The sequence below is a fragment of the Colletotrichum gloeosporioides genome (assembly GCF_011800055.1).
Source record: "Colletotrichum gloeosporioides strain Lc1 chromosome Unknown consensus_74, whole genome shotgun sequence".
In the NCBI taxonomy this organism is placed as follows: Eukaryota; Fungi; Ascomycota; class Sordariomycetes; order Glomerellales; family Glomerellaceae; genus Colletotrichum; species Colletotrichum gloeosporioides.
The window spans coordinates 344,903-365,938 of NW_025544719.1; the positions used below are offsets into that span (position 1 = coordinate 344,903).

A 21,036-nucleotide genomic window follows, 5' to 3' on the forward strand; every position below is an offset into this window, starting at 1 on the left:
TGTGTAGGGTGAGATGAGGCTCGCAGAGTGTTAGCTGTAGAAGATCCAGAATTGCACGGGGTGCATGATTTGGGATGGATGGTTCCTTCCAAGTTCCCACACCTTACCTGGCCGGGCGCTGACGTTATTTTGGAAGGAAGCCTGCCTCATCAGGGTTCTTCGGGAAGGAGGGATGCATAGCGGCAGGGGGTGGGTGTAAGAGTAGAATCAAACTGACGAACCGGTTCCTGCTTGCGTTCCAGGATTCCACGACGAGTACGTACTCTTGGGTCACGAAGGAAGACGGAGTAGGGCAATTGCTTATTTTATCTATTAGAAAGGTTCTTGGGCGGCTGCCTCCGTCCCGTTCCAAGATGGGGGATCGGGGCGCCGGTCCCGGATCCACGGAGGCGGCCGTCGACTCCGAACCTTGTGTACCTCATCTGCTGTCTTGCATCTAGTTACACATTTTCGCTCCAATCTGCTACACTTTGACTGGCTCAGGCGTTTCCAAGGTTCAGCGGGCTCTTGGGGTCAAACTTGTCGGTGGTGATGAGTTCGGGGTACTTGATGCCGCCCTGCTTGATGGCGCTGTCCATCGTCTCCATGATGACGAGACTCTCCGACAGCGGCAGCGTTGGGCTCTCGAGTTTGCCGTCACGCAAGCAGCGTGCGCACTCGTCGGCCTCCCAGAACATACCGTGGCCCCAGTTGTTGCGGCTCGGATCCGTAGGGATGGGGCAGTCGACGGCCTCGACCGTGCCGTCCTTCTTGATGAGCTTGTACGACAGCGGCCTATAGGCGGGGTGGGCGACCTGGATCTCGCCCTCGGAGCCCTGAACTCGGATGGCGGGTGCTGACTTGCCGGCGCCATCGGGGTCGGTTGCCACGCGCATCGAGGTGGTCGCGATACCGGTCATCTGGTGCTTGGGGAAGTTGAGGATCATGCTGGTGGACTCGTCGGCGCCGGTGACGGGGTACTTCTGCACGGCTGCGAGAACCTGGGGCGCCTCCTTCTCACCCTCCTGCAGGTGGTACAGGGTCTGGAAGATCCACGTCAAAGAGTAGATGCCCAAGTCCAGCAGAGCACCGCCAGCCAGCTCTGGGTTGACCATGCGATGGGAGTCAGGGAAAGACAGCTTGTTGGGGTCCTCGGTGTTGTTGTTGAAGGACAGGTCGGCGGTGGCGCGATAGACCTTGCCGATGGCGCCGGTAGCGATGAGCTCGCGGACCTTGATGCTGAGGGGGAAGTAACGGGTCCAGACGGCCTCCATGAAGAAGAGCTTCTTGGCGCGGGCGGTCTCGACGAGACGGCGGGTTTGGTCGGCGGTGACGGTCAGGGCCTTCTCGCAGAGGACGTTCTTGCCGGCATCGAGGGCCAGCATGGCGTTCTGGAAGTGGTGGCTGTGCGGAGTCGCGACGTAGATGATGTCGACATTGGGGTCCGCGACAAGGTCGGCGTACGAGCCGTAGGTGGCGGCGTCCGAGGGACCGTCAATCTTCTTGATGAAGTCGCGGGCCTTTTGGGCGTCGCGGGAGGAGGAGACGGCGACGATCTTGTGGGCGACATCGGTCACATCGCGGGCGGCAGGGTTGGTCAAGAGATCCTTGCAGAAGGCTGGAGTGATCAGTCGTCAATCGCCAATGTTTTGCCTGTTGTGAAGGAGGGCTTACTCTCGGCGATCCAGCCGGTGGCCATGATGCCCCATTTGACAGTGTGCGGCGCCATTGTGAAGTCGATGCGGGTGCTGACAGTGCTTGCGAGCTGAACCAAGACTGAGGGTGCAACTAGATTCGAAGGAAGTCGAGTAGCACTCTATATAGAGAGAGGAAACGACAGTTGGCTGAAGAACAAGGGATGGTAAAAAGGAGCGAATCGGCGAGGGTGTCTTTTCCTTTTTCAATTGCACGTCGATACGCGCCCCCTCCACACACACACCACCAGGCGCAGTAGTCCGGAGGGAGCTGCTGCGGGGTACGAGAGCGGGAAAACATGGGTACCTTCTTGAACACGAAACTACCTGCCTCTGGAAATATCTAGGTACCTTACTGGAACATGACAGCAAGCGACGATGCTCAAGTCGAGCGAGCGGAGCTTCCGCCAGTCCCGCCCAAGCACCGGCTAAATTGCTCGGTGGGTGATGCTCAGAAATTGGACCTGTGCAAACCCCGAGTCTCGAAACATCATGGATGACGCCCTAGACACGCGCCTTGGGTAACGACGATTCCCACTTTGAGACGTTAGGAATGTACAGGTTCAACTCCTAGACTTTCCCTTTTGGGCCAGCTAGGAATGTAATGAGCGAGAGCTCCTAGAGAGCTTTGGGGATTCGCACGGGGGAAAGTCGGGACTTACCCCGCGGCGGGGTCTTCCACCTCTTATCGGCCACTGATAAGACGTCATAAACGAGCTCCGGCGGCGGGGTATTAATCCCGCGCGTTGGCGGGAATGGGCGTGCCGAAACTAACACCGCGGAGTGTCGGCCGTTTGCATGAGGCTATTCCTGCGATATCGAACTTCTGGAAGCCCGACTGCAACATATCTCAACGCTAGTCTTGCATGTTTGAAAGGCAAGGGCTTCATGTCTTGGGAACCGACCGTGACCCGCGCCGCTTGAGCCCCGTCGCTTGATTGCATCTCCTCAAGCAAGCCAACCCCTCACCAAAGCACAGCGTGATCTCCCGCTCCCCAGACAATTTGCCAAGCAACAGCTATCGAAGCCGTTCTTCACCGCCTGACTCACCGGCGTTATTGACCACCATGGCATCAAACACCGTCGCTCCGATTCCCCGCTTAATCTACGGCACCGCCTGGAAGAAGGCCCAGACGGCCCCTCTCGTGGTCTCCGCCCTCTCGGCCGGCTTCCGCGGCCTCGACACGGCGGCGTCCCACCACTACTACGAAGAGGGCGTCGGCGCCGGCCTGCGCACCTGGCTTACCCAGAATCCAAAGACCATCTCCCGTTCATCCCTCTACCTCCAGACCAAGTTCTCTCCGGCCCCGTCCGAGCTCCCCATCCCGGACCAGGTCCACGAGCAAGTCGCCACCTCATTCAAGCGCCTGTCTGTTCCCAAGTCTCTTTTCAAAGACACGGCTGCTGAGTCGGCAGACGCAGCCAAAGAGCCCGCCACCGCGGACGACGAATTCTACCTAGACTGCGTGCTGCTCCACTCGCCATTCCGAGAACACGAGGACACTCTCCTCGCCTGGCGGGCCCTGGAGTCCTACGTGCCCCATCGTATCCGCACTATCGGCATATCCAACGTCGACCTGGATGAGCTGCAGGCCCTCTGCAAAGATGCCGCCGTCAAGCCCGTCGTCGTCCAGAATCGCCTGAACCCAAAGGAGGCCTACAACACCCCCGTGCGCGTCTTTTGCCGCGAGCGCGGTATCAATTTTCAGTCTTTCTGGACCTTGACGGCGAATCCAGGTATTGTCAAGAGTGAACTGGTGGGGGGGATTGCTGCAGCGGTGGGGGTGAGCAACGAGGTCGCCATGTACGGACTCGTGCTAGGCTTAGGAGGCGTGAGTGTTCTGGACGGGACAACGAACGAATCTCGGATGAAGGGTGATTTGGAGGGCGTGGAGAAGGTGACGGCTTGGGCTGCGGGCGAGGGATCAGCACTTTGGGAGCAAAGCTTGCAAGCCTTCAAACTTATTCTGGGAGACACCAAGTGAGTGAAGAAGAATGGTAGAGAATATCATGCGCCAAGACTATCCGGCAATAGTGTATTCATAGGGAGAGCAAGGTACCTCTCCCGCATTCGTGACGAAACGCCCAAGAATGCATTCTGCCACGGGGTATTTCGTAATTCGCAGAAACGCGCCAGAGCTGTCAGCCAGCCCTCATGCAAAATACATCCTCCTTCCTCGACGTCATCCCGGCGTCCCACTGTGAAGTTGGCGCCCTCGTAAAGTATACTCGCAGTGGTATCTTGAAACTTGAAAGAAAGCTTTGATCAATGGCGGCCAGATTATCCCTCGACTTTTCCCTTCTATCCTGCCGAGTCGCCATTATAACAAACGTGGCTCATCAATTGTCATTAATCGTCGTCGTTGTATTCTCGACTGTCGACCAGAACCACAACGGTCAAAGTTGCTGCATACGCCTCTCGAATGGCACAAGCCATACTGTTCAAAGGTCAGCTTTCCCTCGTGCAAACAAAGAAAATGGGACGGTAAGTAAAACTAACCAAGTCTTGCGGAGATCAGCAACGATGGCGCTGAGGCCCCAGTGGGAACACCAAGCTCTGACCAAAACCTCGTTATCCCTTACCCCGAATGCTTCCACAACCAAGACTTGCTCCTCATCAATCTGTTCCTGGCTTGAAGCTGTGTGAGGGCCCGGATTAGAACTGGTCCGGGAGCTGCGCGCACTCTGAGACTGTCCGTATAACCCACCCCAATCTTTGATGCTCATGATGTCGTCCGCCCGTACAGTTTGGTAGACGTAATCGAAAAACAGTGGGTGCGGCCCGTCTGAACAAGGCCATGCCGAAATGAAGCACACGTCGTAGGTAAGACGCATTGGCCACGAAACCCCATCAACAGCGAATTGAATCGTGGCATCGTACACCTTCGGCGCAGGCGGTGGTTCCTGGAATCGGTCCGGGATAGCTTTGAAGCTGAGGAGCTCAATGCGCACCGTGTCGACAATGTCGTCGGCATCAGGCCCCACGAGTTTGTACTCCTTGACGGGGAACACCTCAGCCGGAGGGCCAAGAGGGTCGGATCGCTCGCTCATGGACTGGACATCTTCAGGCGTCATTCGTTGACGGGGTCGGCGCGACCGCACTCTCGCGATCTGAGAACGGCCGAGGTCTGCCGTTGGTCGAGCGGGCCCAACCCAGCCAGCCAAAGACCTGCAAGTGGGAGCAAGGACCTTGCCAACAATTGATGAAGCAGTCCAGTACGTGTAACTATTCCTATACTGGAATCCACAGTGAGGATGGAGATGTGTAAGGAGGGCAAGGGAATCGGTAGCCTTGTCAGGATCGATGTCGATCAGGGTATTCATAATCAAAAACGGAAATGTTGGCTCGTCAGAGGTTAGCTCAAGCGCAATGACCTGGGAAATGGGAGACTTACACCCGGCAGCACAAGCCCGCTGAAGAAGGCCAATGCATCAGAGCTGATGATGTCGAGACTCGCCTCGATGTCTCGCTGCTTCATGCTGTCTAGGGTTTGGCCAAGGTTTGGCCACTTCATCATCTGAGCGAATCGTCGTAGCATCTTGATTTGCCGCTTCTTCAATCTGAAGCGGAGGCTTACTGCGACATCGTGAGCGTATGCCGTCAAAGTGCTGCGCTCATTGACTTACTCTGATCGACCGTCTTTCCATAGCTCTCGACCCTGACATGCTCCCGCCAACGTCTCGCAAGTGCGAGATTCCATTGAATGGTAGGTGGAAGTTGCAGTACCAACTTGTCTTTTGCCGAGTCAGCATGAAGACTTGAGTTGATGCGGAGGTCAAGCTCCATGCTGAGCAGGAGTTGATGGCAGAACTTGAGGTACTGAGCCTGGCTGGAATTACTTGGGTCGAAGATAAACCGCGTGACGACTTGGTTTTTGGGGTTTGTAAAGTCAATCCAATCCGGCCGTGTTAAAACCATGATCAGATCAGTGATCTGCTTGTCAAGCGTCTTGTGCGGACTCAGCAGCTTTTCGGGATCGCGAAGAAAGCGGCGGTATAGACTTCTGTACATAAATTCTTCGTCGTCGTCCTCGAGGCCGGACTCCAGCTCTTTCAGACGCCTGAATATGTGGCCCAAGTCGACCTCCCGAGGCGTCACCCCGGAATCTCTCAAGGCAATCCTCGGTGGCAGTATGCTTGACATGGCAGCCCATTGGTTAAGGGTGATGGTGCCGGGGCGTTGGCCGTGAAAGAAGGCATAGCTGGGTTGTTCCAATGTCTCCCAAGGGTAGTCGGCGAGACCAGGACCCTGCATACGGAGAGTCATGAGCTGGGTCATGGAGTCGTGTAAGTTGACCACATCGGATTCCTCGTTTTTGTCTCCGTTGGAAGACGTCGTAAAGAGAGCGTAGTAATGATCTGAAGCGTGAGGAACAGGGCGCTTATGTCCCTTGTGAGCAGGCACACCTCGCGATACGAGGGCGACAGCATCACCGAGAGTGAGTTCTTCATTACTTGACATGCCAGACGGCGGCCATTCAGTCAGTGGTCCCTGTTCAAAAATATTGCCGTTTGGGTGGGCGCGGCCTTTACCCTTGGCTCGCGCCGGATCAGGTCTCTTTGGCCTGCGACGAGAGCTGGGCTGTGGTGGATGGCCGTTTGGAGACTCGACAGTTCTAGTGCCGCCGGACATGTCGGGTAACGACCGACGCCTCCGTGGAATGACATCTCCATCACTCGCCCTGCGCGATTCGGGGTTGTCCTGTGATTAAGTCAGCACAACAAACGCGGAAGTGAAGCGCGCGATGAACGCGACGGTTGCGAGAGCGCACCAGTGCTCCTCTCCTCGCGAGGCTCCTGTTCCTGAAGATGCTACCCCAGAAACTTTTCTTCTCGGGTCGGCTTTCTCGATCCCTCCCCTCCTTGACGTCGGCCATGTCTCATTGATGAATTAGGATTGAGGAACCCGATAAGGGAGCCCGGGTAAAGATTGCGATGCGGATGAAGAAGAACAGAATTTGGGAATGCGATGAGGTCCGGGCGAGGGCGAGCGTGAGTGAATTCGTTAGTCGCGTGGCTGCGCAACAAGTGTGTCACGGGGAATGCGCCTGTCGCAGACAGAGCAAGCCGCCGGGCATCAGCTCGTGTCTGACAGGAATGAATGTCGGGATGGTCGATAAGGATAATGGGGCTCAAGGCAGCGATTGACGCATTTTTGGGATTCCGAGGCGGCGGTTGTTTATTAGCGACGGCGAGGATGGATCAATCAAGCCCAGCCGTTGTCGTCGGAGGGATGAGAAACGGGTGTCTGTGGGTGAACGTCCGTGAGTTGTCTGAAAATCAGAGATGCATCTCAAAGTCGAGAACGACAAGGGAAGGTCAGGTAAAGTTGGGGTAAGGGCCGTGGGATGGGCTGGAGTAATCGTAGCCGTAACCGTAACCGTTGACTGTTGCAAGACAGAAATGCAGTGGCCCGTACGCAACAGATTGCTCAGTAAGGTCGTAAGGTTGAGTTGAGAAATATGAACCAGTGATGGCGCTCACCTCAATTCAAGGTGGTCGTTCACCTGTCGCAACGGCATGAGATGACGGAGTGAGCTCGGGCGGCGGCGGGTCTCTTGGGCGGGTTTTTGGGTTTGGGCGAATGCGGGACGTGGACAGGCGTCGTTGTGGTGGTGGTGGTGATGATAGTGGTGGGTGGACAGGTAAGGCAGGCACGGCACGGTATTCGTACGGAAGAGGAAGGGACTGAACGGGGCCGGTTTAGAACCCGAATGCTGCACCGCCCAAGGTGAGGTAAGGTAAGGTACCTCAGGTTCCATTGAACGTTTCCAAGCTCTTATTAGTGCAGGTTGGTGCAATGGAAGTCTGTCCTGTACTGTCAAATTTTCTCAGCAGGGCTGCAGTGGCAGTCGCAGTCGCAGTCGCCAGGCGCAGTTGCGGTTCCACGTCGCGTTGCTGCAGCAGGTCTCGCTGTTTCTCGTTTCTTAGTCGTCGGTCCCTTGCTTCATAGTTCGTTCTACGCCTTCCATCGCCGCCAACACGGCCTGCCTTCCTTGTCTTGGCCCGGTGCTGGTGGGCTGGCCAGACCGGCAGGTGCCACTAATGCTGTGGGTGCTGCCTGCCTCACTTTCATTCAAGCAGGGCGGTACCTTCCGCGCTTGGTTTCCCACATCGAATCGCCTCAGGTCCCTTACCTAAGGGGAGGTGGCTTGAACAGCTGCAGTTATCCTTTTACAGCAGCATTCAGCACCAAGTAATTCTGGCGAGGGGGATCAGCATCGGGTGGCTGTGGCCAAAAGCATGCTGCAGCGCGTGCATGCGGGAGGCCCGTTGTGATAGGACGCGGCGCCGCAACGACCGAAACCAAAAGAATGGGAGAGCCTGCATCTTCGGCCGTCCAGGAAGGAACACCCCAGTCTCCCTTACCGGCATGCAAGAAATCCAAACCTGCCACGTCGTATGTCATCCCGCGCTCTCCACGTTCTCTGACTCGCATACCACCAACTTGGGGGCCTGGCTTCTACCCGAGCTTCTTCGTCTCTCATTTTTCGGCCTTCTTTTCTTAATTCTGCCCCATGGCCTGGATGACATGACGCCCGGCTCACTCCCGATATTGGGACCCTAACCCTGGCTTTGGCCAACGTTACCGCCAACAACAAACCGCCCTGCCCGGTCTCTTGTTACCCTCGTCCATGCACGTCACTAAGCGAATCCACCGTCCGATGACACTCTGGGAGTTCGACGCCCGATAATAAACCACTGTTCGATCGAGATCGAGCCCCCGTCTTGCTGAACCACCGCCTGGCCAATCAGCCATCCTACTCAGTCTTCGGAGCCGGTTCCAGCATTCTACCTACCTCCTCCCCAGACCTGCGCAGACCGCTCAGGTACATCCATCACGGACGAAACAACGGCTCAGAGTCAACCTCCATGTCGCGATACCCGCCATCCGTCCAAACTCACTCGGATGCCCGCCACCGGACTACAACTCTCTCGCTCCCAGAAACCAACATCCGACACTTCCGACTCCCGCCCCGTCCGCATAGCCCAAGCCGCCCTACGTCCATTGCCTCAGACTATCAGGAACGGCTTTTACGTCATGGACAACCGCAATCTTCTGCCCCTCGCCATCTCCAAATATTAACTCCGCGGCTAATATACGCGTCTGACTTTGACGTGTTCTTGCGACCCAACGATGTGACTCCCCTCAGTGGACCAGTGGCCTGACCGGTTCCTCGATCTGATGGATGTTCCTGGTGTAACTCTGGATCTGGTGTTTCGACCTGTCGCTCAGGTGGTGTGACAGCCAGGTTCAGGGTCCATGGTATTTTGGATGCTGATCTTCTAAAGCCCATATCGGTGGTCTGGTATACCTCCAATCCTCAATGGCGAGTTGGCGTCGCTTAATAGCTCTGCATACTACTGCGGCATATCTGGACGGTCCCTTTGATGTCCCCGATAGAGTACGTCGCTCAAGGCCGTTGTCGACTGTCGAGAACCGAAGAATATGGGCATCATCGAAGTTGGCATTTATTACCGGAGATAATCTTGAAAGTCCCCAGAACAGCCCCGAAAACCGCTGCTGGCTTACACGCTAATTAACCCGGGTTGAACATCAGCGCAACTCTCTGAGCGCACTGGACCCTCCAGGATGCTCGTTTTGCGACGCAGTCTAGATAACCGGTGGGCAGGCACTTGGACCCTGAGCTTTACCTTACAGACGATAATAGCAATTCTCGCATGTGCTGCGTCCGTTCCCCTCAACTCACGAGGTTCACCCGGAGGTCTCTTTTCCCCTCTGCCTTGACCCAAGCTTGCCCGGAGCTTGTTCCGGTGGGGATCCACAGCTCAGCGACATGCCGCCAAGTTCATGCCCTCAGGTATAGTACCAAGCATGCAGTTCATGCCTTGAACTGAGCTATATAACGAGCGCTTTCTTATACCCAAGGTGCACCCGTCGTGACACCCGTCGTGAACATCTCTAGACCTACGGAACTCAACGTAGCCGTGGATGTGTTCGGCGAAGTGCGGCCGGATGGTATCTAATGAGATACTAGGCGCTTTCTGGAAAAGACGAGGCTCGACCTCCCCAAGGCGAACCTGCTATCCCACTGTCTGCTCGGACTCGCATGGCGGATACCTCTCATCCGGTCTGCGTCGCCCCGCTGGATAGTCTCTAACGTGGTTTTGGTGAGAGCCTCGCCTCTGCAAACTTACGCCCAAAGCTGGACCGCGTTGCTTTTGATACCTCGAGGCACAGAAAGGCGTAGACTGTACTCGGGCATGCTATTCGGTGTTCCGGTTGCCACCCCCCGACACGACCACCAAACCAACGACATCTACCAAGCGCCGTAGGAAGCGTTCAGATGAAGCTTACATGATGTCTTTCGGTGGCTGAATCACACGCGGCTGGTAAGCTTTGAGTCTAAAATCTGCCTCGTCCTTCTGTGTTTGTGTGTGTTGTCTACCATTCGTTTTCTGGAGCTTTCAATTTTTGATGGTGTCCATGGCGGAACGTGTTTTGTCATAGGCTAGTTTGGCTGAGAAGCATGTCATGATGGAGAGCGGGAGTGTGTTAGTCGATTTTTCGGTCGGTGAACTGTCCGAGAGACAGTCCAGGCTATCGGAATTGCCATCGAAAGCCCTTGAATCACTCCGTTCTGGGTTTACAGCTGCACTAGGCTTCTCAGGGGCACCGCAGCAAGTTCTCCATTCCATGACCATAATATATAAACTTGAAATACAAACACGGCAGGATACGTCACGGAAACAAAGAGCAAATCGGTCTCATGAAATCTCATACCAGGCTGTTTCCCCAACAACATGCAATTAGGTGTACTTCGGCCTTCTTCAACATCTTGAGAATATATGTACAAGCAGCGAAACAGGCGCTTACATTTACAATCTAGTATTTACTGAGAGATGTTTTAGAGGATCAACTCGCATAGTTTCATGGATCTTTTCTGCGGCTAGACCTTGGTCATCAGCATCTTTCCTTCTAAGCTCGATTGAGAATGGCGACAAATTCTCGATTAAGATTGAAGGCCATTATGGCGATGCAGCCTCCGGTGCAACCACTAACACCAAACCCACCACCCTCAATCAACTGGCTTTTCGAAACAACATGGTATTCGTCAAAAATCACTCGGGCGTATCAAACCACACGTGTTGGCACTCTACCCGTGCTGGTATCCAGAAGCATGCAAATCGCTTGACTAAAAAGATTTTTATGACGATGCGAAGAAATTGCAAAAAGATATTCATGTTCCGACACCGAGAATCGAACTCGGAGCTCTCCGGATCTTCAGATGCGATCTGATTGAAAGCGGAGTATGTTAACCATTACACTATGCCGGATTGATGACTCAGGAACCGAACAATCAGCTTAAGTAGGGTACTTTGCGATGCTCAATCGGGAATGGCCATGATAGTGGAGGGAAGGGGCTAGCAAGGTACAGTGTAGTACGCTATGGGGTTTTGTGGGTTCCATTGCCGTACATGGCCCCTAACACGAATACACTCGATCACCTTACGCCGTGGGCTTCAGATGCATAAGCAGACGGTCGAAGGGGGGCCAGCAGTGTAAGTCGTCCGGGCTCTTTAATGGTATTTTTGTCGGGGAGAGTTGCCATCAGACTGGGATCGAATAGCTGCGGTGAGAGTTGCCTTGACTCGCGAGCGGTGTTGGGGCGAACGACACCTTGAAGGCGTGAGCAGGATCGCCTGAAAGAGCAACACGGGATCGGGATCGGGATGAGCTTCCGTTACCGTCGTCGGACTCGGTGCCGTTAAAATGCTGCAGGCGTCCTAGTTGTCCTGGTCTTCAGTCCTTTGGCTCGTCTGTAGCATGGCCGGCAAAAACCAACAAACAAAAAGAGCCTCCGGCCTACCTAACAATGGAATGATTCGATTGAGGACGACAGTGAGCGATGATAGCGAAGATGACAACGACGACGACAAGGACGACGACAACGACGACGACAGCAATACCACTCTTGCTCGAAACAACTTGTCCTGGATGCACTCCTACCTAAAAAGCATCGGTGTCTAATACTACATCAACAAGAGCTGTTGCATGAGTATCACAATTTTGGCCGCAGGATTCAGCAAAAACGATCAAGAGTCACAAGCAACCACAAAATGTATGTATGCACACTGTTAACATTTCAGATATGTACAAATATGGTATAATCCAAACAACCACTCTAGTAACCAAAGGAAAACGACCTATCGCTGAAAAGGCATGTTTTGTAGTAAATCGGGTATCATGAAAGAACCCTTTCCGGTTTCCCGCTCCCGCGCCGCTGTTGTGCCACCCGACCTTGCGGTCATTCTGAATCATTTCTTCATACTCCTCAAAATCAACGACTGCGACAACTTTTGTGCTTTTTGGGGAAAGCTCAAGCCTGGGCAGGCTTCACCCGGCTGAAGATCTCACCGGCGGTGCGCTTGACGATACCACCTGTGACGGGGAGGCTGGTGCACTGCTCGAGGAACAGATCAATCTCGCGAGCAGCCTGGCGACCTTCATTGATACCCCTGCGAAGTTTGTTAGCTGATTAATCGAGACTGACCTGGATGCAGAACGAGATAAAACTTACCAGACGATAAGGGACTGGCCGCGACGGCAGTCACCAGCGGCGAAAACGCCGGGAATGTTGGTGCTGTACTTGCCGGGAGGAGTCTTGACGTTCTTGCGAGCGTCCTTCTCGATGTCGTCACCGAGGATGCGGGCCTCGGGGCCGAGGAAACCCATGGACAGGAGGACGAGGTCGGCAGGGAAGAACTGCTGAGAGCCATCGATCTTCTTCATGTCCCAACCACCAGAGGCGGAGCGAGTCCACTCAACGCGAATGGTGTTGATACCCTTGACCTTGCCAGAGCCGTCGTCGACGAACTCCTCAGACATGATGCAGTACTCACGGGGGTCCTTGCCCATGTGCTGCTTGACCTCGGTGTGGCCGTAGTCCACACGGTAGATGCGGGGCCATTGGGGCCACGGGTTGTCACGGGCACGCTCCGGGGGAGGCTGGGGCAGCAGCTCGAAGTTGATGACGGACTTGGCGCCGTGACGGACGGAGGTACCGATACAGTCGTTACCGGTGTCACCACCACCGATGACGATGACGTCCTTGCCCTTGGCGGAGATATAAGAGCCGTCGGCGAGCTCGGAGTCGAGGAGGGACTTGGTGTTCTTGTGAAGGAACTCCATGGCGTAGTGGATGCCCTCGAGCTCACGGCCCTTGATGGGGAGGTCACGGGCGACGGTGGCACCAGTAGCGATAACAACGGCGTCATTCTCGGCCTTGAGGTCCATGAGCTGGATGTCCTCGCCGACAGCAACGCCGCACTTGAAGTTGACGCCCTCGGCTGCCATGAAGTCGGTACGGCGCTTGACAATGCGCTTGTCAAGCTTCATGTTGGGAATACCGTACATGAGAAGACCACCGGGGCGGTCGGCACGCTCGTATACGGTGACGGTGTGGCCGGCACGGTTCAGCTGATCGGCAGCGGCCAGACCGGCGGGTCCGGAACCGATGATGGCAACCTTCTTGCCGGTGCGGACATCCGGAGGACGAGGAATCATCCAGCCCATCTCGAAACCACGGTCAATGATGGCGCACTCAATGGACTTGATACCAACGGGGTCCTCGTTGATACCAAGAACACAGGCACCCTCGCAAGGAGCAGGGCAGACACGACCAGTGAACTCAGGGAAGTTGTTGGTCATGAGAAGACGGTTAAGAGCGTCTTGCCATTGATTTTGAAAGACCAATTCGTTCCATTTAGGGATGATATTAGAAATGGGGCAACCCGTCTCTGACTGGCAGAAGGGTACACCGCAGTCCATGCAACGAGCAGACTGGTACTTGAGCTCGTCCTCGTCGAGACGGGAGGAGAGCTCGGCCCAATCCTTCGTACGAGTCTTGGGGTTCCTGTACTTCTCGGCACGGCGCTGGTACTTCATGAAACCCTTGGTCTTGTCGAGGACGAGAGCGCGCTTCTTCTCGGCAGCGTTGTCGCCAATGGTCTCCTCGATGTCCTGGAGCTTAGCGGCCTTCTCCTCCTTCTTGGCGGGAACGCCAGAGATGACGGGAAGGTTGTACTCGGCACGCTTGGCCTCAGCAGCCTTGGCGGCCTCCTCAGCCAGGACACGCTTGTAGTCAACGGGCATGACCTTGACGAAGCGGGGCAGAGCGCGGTTGAAGTCGACCAAGATGCGGGCAGCAAGCTCGGATCCGGTGTAGTGGTGGTGGTCCTCAATGAGACCGCGCAGGTAGGCAATCTCAGTAGGCTCCTCGACGGCTTCGGCCTCAACCATCTCAGTGTTGAGCTTGGAGAGGAAGTCCTTGTGAATGTCGAGAACGTAGGCGATACCACCAGACATGCCGGCAGCGAAGTTGCGACCAGTGCTGCCCAGAATGACGATGCGGCCACCTGTCATGTACTCGCAACCGTGGTCACCGACACCCTCGACAACGGCGGTGGCACCGGAGTTACGGACAGCGAAACGCTCAGCGGCAACACCGCGGAAGAAGCAGGTACCCTTGGTAGCACCGTACAAGCAGACATTACCGACAATGATGTTCTCCTCGGCCTTGAAGACGGCAGAACGGGGAGGGTAGACGATCAAGCGACCGCCAGACAGACCCTTACCGACGTAGTCGTTGGCATCACCCTCAAGCTCCAGGGTCACACCAGGAGCGAGGAACGCACCGAAGGACTGACCAGCGGAGCCCTTGATATTGACATGAACAGTATCCAGAGGCAGACCATCCTCGCCGTAGCGCTTGGATATGTGGTACGAGAGCGAGGTACCCATGGCACGGTCGGTGTTGACAATGTCACACTCGATTCTGGAAGGCAGACCCTTGTCCAGAGTCAACTCGGCCTCCGAGATAAGCTTGTTGTCCAAGCGGACGTAGAGCTTGTGGTCCTGCTTGCGAACGTTGAAGGTGGCGACACCCGGGCGGAGCTTGTGAGCGGGAGTCAGGAGCAGGGAGAGGTCGATGTTGGAGGTCTTCTTCGTGCGGAGGTCATCGCGAACCTTGAGAACCTCAACGTGGCCAACCATCTCGTTGATGGTGCGGAAACCGAGCCTGGCCATGATAGCACGGAGCTCGTTGGCGACGTAGTAGAAGAAGTTGATGACGTGCTCGGGAGTACCGGTGAACTTCTTGCGAAGCTCAGGATCCTGGGTAGCAATACCGACAGGGCAGGAGTTTAGGTGGCACTTGCGCATGAAGATGCAGCCCATGGCGATCAAAGGAGTAGTGGCGAAGCCCCATTCCTCAGCACCGAGCAAGCAAGCCATGGCAACATCACGACCAGTGCGGAGCTGACCATCAGTCTGCACAACAACGCGACCACGGAGGTCGTTGAGGACCAGCGTCTGATGAGTCTCGGCAAGACCAAGCTCCCAGGGAAGACCAGCGTACTTGATACCGGTCCAGCGCGACGCACCGGTACCACCATCATGACCGGAGATCAGGATGTGGTCGGCCTTGGCCTTGGCGACACCGGAGGCGACGATACCCACACCAACCTCGGAGACAAGCTTGACTGAGACACGAGAGCGAGGGCTGGAGCACTTCAGGTCGTAAATCAACTGCTTCAAGTCCTCAATGGAGTAAATGTCGTGGTGGGGGGGAGGAGAAATGAGACCGACACCAGGGGTGGAATGACGAGTGCGAGCAATGGACTTGGACACCTTGTGTCCAGGAAGCTCACCACCCTCACCGGGCTTGGCTCCCTGGGCCATCTTGATCTGGAGCTCGTCAGAGTCGGCGAGGTAGGCAGAGGTGACACCGAAACGGCCAGAGGCAACTTGCTTGATGGCAGAACGCATAGTGTCACCGTTCGCCAAGCGCTGAGAACGCTCAGGATCCTCACCGCCCTCACCAGTGTTGGACTTGCCGCCGAGTCTGTTCATGGCAACAGCCAAGGTGGAGTGAGACTCCATGGAGATGGAGCCGTAAGACATGGCACCCGTGCAGAAGCGACGGACGATCTCGGTCCATGGCTCAACCTGCTCGATGGGGACGGGAGTGCAGTCCTCGAACTTGAAGTCAAGCATGCCACGGAGGGTGCAAGCCTTGATCTGCTCGTACTGAGACTTGGAGTAAGCCTCGTAGGACTTGTCGTTCTTGGTGCGGACGGCATCCTGGATGTTGGCAATGCAGGTAGGGTCGTTCATGTGAGCCTCACCACCATCACGCCAGTGGTATTCGCCAGACTCAGGGAGACCAGAGACACCAACAGTGTAGCGAGAGGGGAAACCACGCTCGTGGAAGCGGAAACCATCCTCGGCAATGAGCTCGAAAGTGGACCCCTGGATACGGGAAGCAGTGCCCTTGAAGCAGCGCTCAATAACGGTCTCGTCGAGACCGAGAGCCTCGAAGATCTGAGCACCCTTGTAAGAGGCCAGGGTGGAGATACCCATCTTGCTCATGACCTTGAGGATGCCACCATCGCAAGAGTGCTTGTAGTTGTGAATGAGAGCCTCATCAGAGAGCTTCTTCTTAATTAGCTTCTCGCGGTTCAACTTAAGAATGCACTCCATGGCCAGGTAGGGGTTGACAGCATCGGCACCGTAGCCGAGAAGGACGCACATGTGGTGCACCTCACGAGCCTCGGCAGTCTCGACGACAATCGCAGCCATGGAACGCCACTTGTTGCTGACCAGGTGATGATGGACCATACCAGAGGCAAGAAGGGCGGAGACGGGGATGCGGTCCTTGGATGTGGCGCGGTCCGAGAGGACAATGATGCGGTCCTTGTTCTCGATGGCTGCGGTGGTCTCGTTGCAAATGTAGTCGAGGTGGCGCAGGTAACCCTCAGTGCCCTCGCTCTTGGGGAAGGTCAGGTCGATGACCTTGACAGTCCACTCGGGGTGGATGCTGGCCATGTTCTTGAGTGAGTTGAACTCGGGGATGGAGAGAATGGGGCTGGGCAAAAGGAGACGACCGCATTGAGAGCTGTCCATCTCAAGGAGGTTGCCCTGAGGACCAACGTAGCACTCCAGAGACATGACGATCGACTCACGGATAGGGTCAATTGGAGGGTTGGTGACCTGAGCGAAGAGCTGGCGGAAGTACTCGTACAGAAGGCGAGGAGCCTGAGACAAGCAGGCCAGAGGGGCATCGTTACCCATGGACCCGAGGGCTTCCTTCTCGTCAGAAGCCATGGGAGCCAGCAACAAGCTCACCTGCTCGTGGGTGTAACCAAAGGCCAGGAGAAGAGGGTCCTCCTGCAGACGCGTAGCGTCGGGCTTGGCCGCAACATCCACGGTCTGGCCCACAGTCTCGAGAACCTTGGGCAAGGTGATGAGCTCCTGGTCAATCCAGGCGCGGAAGTCTTGGCGGCTGGAAACAGCCTCCTTGAGCTCCTTGTCGTCGATGATGCGACCGGCAAGAGTGTCGACGAGAAGCATACGACCGGGCTGGAGGCGACCCTTCTGAATGACCTTCTCAGGCTCGACGGGGATGGTGCCGACCTCAGAGGCGCAGATGATGCGGTCGTCGTCCATGACGTAGAAACGGCAAGGACGGAGACCGTTACGGTCGAGGTTGGCACCGCAGTAACGGCCGTCGGCGAAGGTGAAGAGCGCGGGACCGTCCCAGGGTTCCATTTGGCAAGCAGCCCACTCGTAGAAAGCAGCCTTCTTGGGGTCCATGTGGGTGTTGCCTTGCCAAGCCTCGGGGACCATGAGCATGACAGCCTCAGGGAGGGACAGAACACCGTTGATGGTCAGCAGTTCCAGAACGTTGTCGAAAGCAGCGGAATCGGAGCCGCCGTCCTCAACAATGGGGTAGAGCCCCTCGAGCTCCTCGCGGAAAATGTCAGATTGCATGACACCCTCACGAGCTCTCATCCAGTTCTTGTTTCCACGAAGGGTGTTGATTTCACCGTTGTGGGCAGCCCATCTCAAAGGCTGAGCACGGTCCCATGAGGGGAAAGTGTTGGTCGAGAAACGAGAGTGGACAAGGGCAAAGTGAGCCTCGTAGTCGGCGTTGACCAGATCATAGTAGTACTGGTAGACCTGGACGGGGGCCAGCTGTCCCTTGTAAACAATGTTCTTGTTGGAGAGGGAGCAGAGGTAGAACCAGTTCTGGAGGCCGATGGTGTGGGTGGCTCGCTTTCTGAGGACATACAATTGTCTTTCGAATAGTCTGTCATCAAATTGCTCGGGGTCGGTGTTCTCGGGAGCGTTGCCCTGGCCGTAGGCGGAGGTCAAGACGACGAAGGGCTGCATGATAATGGGCTCACGAGACTTGGCAGCAGGACCAAGCAGAGTCGAGTCAACGGGAGGCCTTCGCCATCCCAAGACACGCAGGCCTAACGATTCGGCAATATCTTCCAACTGCCTCTTGGACTCTTGCAGAGTCTCCTCGTCTGGCTTAAAGAACAGGTTTCCCGTAGCATATTGTCCCAGAGGGGGCAGCTTAATGCCCTCCTCCTTTTCAAAGTTCTTGATGAAGAACCTATGGGGGATCGAAGTCATGACGCCAGCGCCATCACCGTCTCGTGCATCAGATCCCACAGCACCTCTGTGGGTCATGTTGCAAAGCAGGTTGCGCGCTGTAGGAGCGGTTAGCTGGAGGTTCTGGGGATATCTGAAGCGTCAAGCTTACCATCGCTGACGATTTTGTGGCTAGGCTTGCCCTTGATGTGGCTGCAGAAGGTCAGCTGCAACGTTCCAAGAGAGTCAGAAGTCATGAACATGAACATACCAAGCAAAGCCGACACCGCATGCATCTTTTTCTAAGCTCGGATCATACAATCCTCTGCAATCTCATGTCAGCCTCCATCCAAGTTGTACCTCGAGTGGTCGCACGTACTGCTTCACCGGCAGAGCACCCGCCCATGAGTCGTTGTTCTCCGTCTGATACTCATAGGGAGTGTATTGCTCTTTTTCAGATTCGATGTGGATTTGTCGGTCGTCGAAATCCTCGGGCAGGCCCATGCTAGGCGAGGATTCGAGCCTGTATATCAATGAAAAGGCTGGTATAGGTCGGTGAGGGAGCGACTAGTCCAGTCGTCGGCAGGCGATCGGCAGGAGCAAAGGCTCGGTTACTGATCTGTTCAAAGCAGCGAACGCAAGTCAGTAAGGTGACAAACGAAGTCGACACTTTTGGGAAGCTCGAAGAGACGAAGTGAAGGGCAATGTCCGACGTTGAGCAGGAGGATCGCACAGAGGAAGCAAAGAGATGTTCGCACATGCGAGAGACAGAGGTAGGTAGCAGACAGCCAATGCGAGTGATTGACAGAGATTTTGGCGACAGAGAGAGTGATGGCGGAGGATAATGTTGGAGAGATCAAATGCGGGGTGGTTTTCTTTCAATTAGGCTCGAGCTGATCCAGGGACGCACGGTGAAAGATAGGAGTCGGGTTTTTTTTTTTTTTGGAGTAGCGGAAACTCTACTCTCGAACCGGCGTTTGTGTAACGTCTCCCGAGAAGAGGCAGCTCCGGGACATGAGGGTGCCTGTAAAGATTCTGGTCGATATCGCCGTAATCTCAAGGTTTCCGGATGGGATTTCCGACAGAAGCAAGGCAGAAGCAGCAAGTCGCACTTGTACCCAAGCAAGCAGGCAATGGCCCCAGGAATGACGGCGCCAGCAGCAAGCAGCGGGAGCAAGCATCGGGAGCAAGCATCGAAGCATTGTTGATATGCAAGCCGGACCAGGATTGAGGGGGAGGGGCAAGCTCCAGAGCACGCCACAATCAGCAGCATCCGTCAGACAACTCAGCTCAGACAAGGTTGCAGAGAAGAGAAGAGAAGGCAAAGCTGCACATCCCTACACTGGACCAGGCCGACTGCAGCAGACTGCAGAGAGACATTGGGATGATTGCAGAATGCAGACCGCGGTGCCGACCGGGCCCCGCGGCGCTCATGAGCCAGTGGCCAATGGCAGGCGGGCTAATGGGAAAAAAGAGTGTGCGGCTAACGATGCGTGACGCCAGTGCCCGTCTATCAGAGACGGACAAGCATCGCACACACCCGACAGGCGACACACCCAAATTGCCATGCCTATGTAGCTGCGCTAGCTGCGTGCTAGGCCGCCACCGGCCGACTGCCCCTCCAAGAATTTTTTTTCCCTCTCCTTTGGTGTTGTTTTGGCTTCGGTTGATAGGCGACTGCAAGCTCCATTCCCGCGGTGACCTTACATCACTGCCACAGGGATTGCGACCAGGGGTCGACGTCTGGACCTGGGGGTGTGTGGGGTCGTCTCGCAGTCGCAAGCGCAAGCCCCCCAAAAAAGAGCATGTGGAAACAGGCGCCGCGCAGAAAAGTGCGGACGGGGATGCCCAACCCGATGGGAATGGCACGCGATTGGGATTGCTGCTATCTGATTGCCATGACTGCAGTGGGTGCTTTTTCTGCCGCTGTTGCTGCTGCTGCTGCTGCTTGCGCGAGATTGTTGGGTATCGGTGTGTAAACCGCCGTTTTCGTCTCGGGAGCTGTGTCTCTGTGGAACTCGGTGTCTTGGTCCCAGGTCCTATGCCGTGTCTCTGTCTCTCTTGTCGTTCTCTCCGAATCTGTGTGTCTCTGTCTGTGTGGCGTTTCCTCTCTGGCTTCGTTCTCTTCTCTATGCGACCTTCGGTGCTGCTTTGTTCGAACGATTGTGTTTGTGTGTTTGAAGGGCAGGTGGGATGAATGAACGTGGAAGTGGCATGGAAACAGGCGCGGATATCAAGGCTGGGCTTGAGTTCCGCGTGTCTATCTGTGAGCATAAATCACTTACCGGCGAGCGTTGTGTATTTGAAAGGACCAAATGGTCGAGCTGGATGCGCAATGGTATCGAGAGGGTTTATTTTACTACCGTCGAGGCACCGCGCGAGAGGAATGGGAGGGCGAAAGAGAGAGAGAAAGAGAGCAGAGGTGGGAGGAGGGAGAAGAGCAACCTTTTATGAAAGGGACGGTCCTAGCCCAAGAGGGTGTGTGTGTGAGTGCAAGGTGGGATGGACAGAAGAGGAGTTGATGGAGTCCTGAGTCGGCGCTGGCAACGCTGGGTCCAAGCCGGGGGTGGTTGGACTGGACGGGAGAGGAGCGGATTGGAAAGGGAAGGACTCTCACTCGCCAGCGACCACCCGACGAAGACCACAAGGGATCACAGACCACACGGAGCTAAGGTAAATTGGATGAATAAGACTGTTGTCGATGGAGACAATGGGTGGACACTGTCGATTCTGGAGCCTGGAGAGCGGAGGCACAGAGAGCACGAGAAGGAGGGAAAGAGAGCGCGGGAGCAAGAGGCGGGCTAAGAGCCGAGCCACGGATGAGGCGCCGAAAGAGAACGACAACACCCGGCAAAGAGTAGGTCATTTCTCGGGATATTGGACACAATTTTTTCTTTCTAAACCCAGCGCAAGATGGCCATTGGGGGGGTTTAATTCGGAATCGGAATGGGCCGTGGC

General features: G+C 55.8%; 4 protein-coding genes across 4 annotated transcripts; 1 reads left to right on the top strand and 3 right to left on the bottom strand.

Moving 5' to 3' along the window:
- Positions 1 to 479: 479 nt before the first annotated feature.
- GCG54_00003453 (D-xylose 1-dehydrogenase (NADP(+))) lies at positions 480 to 1,708 on the bottom strand (the record flags this gene model as incomplete). Its single annotated transcript, XM_045403526.1, has 2 exons — positions 480 to 1,597; positions 1,654 to 1,708. The coding sequence occupies 2 exons, from the start codon at positions 1,706 to 1,708 to the stop codon at positions 480 to 482; spliced, it is 1,173 nt and encodes a 390-aa protein (XP_045259714.1).
- Positions 1,709 to 2,740: 1,032 nt separating this feature from the next.
- On the top strand, positions 2,741 to 3,658 carry GCG54_00003454 (uncharacterized protein; the record flags this gene model as incomplete). Its single annotated transcript, XM_045403527.1, has 1 exon — positions 2,741 to 3,658. The coding sequence occupies one exon, from the start codon at positions 2,741 to 2,743 to the stop codon at positions 3,656 to 3,658; it is 918 nt and encodes a 305-aa protein (XP_045259715.1).
- A 365-nt stretch (positions 3,659 to 4,023) lies between these two features.
- On the bottom strand, positions 4,024 to 6,550 carry GCG54_00003455 (uncharacterized protein; the record flags this gene model as incomplete). Its single annotated transcript, XM_045403528.1, has 5 exons — positions 4,024 to 4,111; positions 4,174 to 5,018; positions 5,069 to 5,250; positions 5,301 to 6,375; positions 6,446 to 6,550. The coding sequence occupies 5 exons, from the start codon at positions 6,548 to 6,550 to the stop codon at positions 4,024 to 4,026; spliced, it is 2,295 nt and encodes a 764-aa protein (XP_045259716.1).
- Positions 6,551 to 12,016: 5,466 nt separating this feature from the next.
- GCG54_00003456 (putative glutamate synthase) lies at positions 12,017 to 18,582 on the bottom strand (the record flags this gene model as incomplete). Its single annotated transcript, XM_045403529.1, has 5 exons — positions 12,017 to 12,155; positions 12,218 to 18,197; positions 18,251 to 18,291; positions 18,350 to 18,403; positions 18,458 to 18,582. 5 exons carry the CDS (start codon positions 18,580 to 18,582, stop codon positions 12,017 to 12,019), a joined length of 6,339 nt encoding a protein of 2,112 aa, XP_045259717.1.
- Positions 18,583 to 21,036: the final 2,454 nt, after the last annotated feature.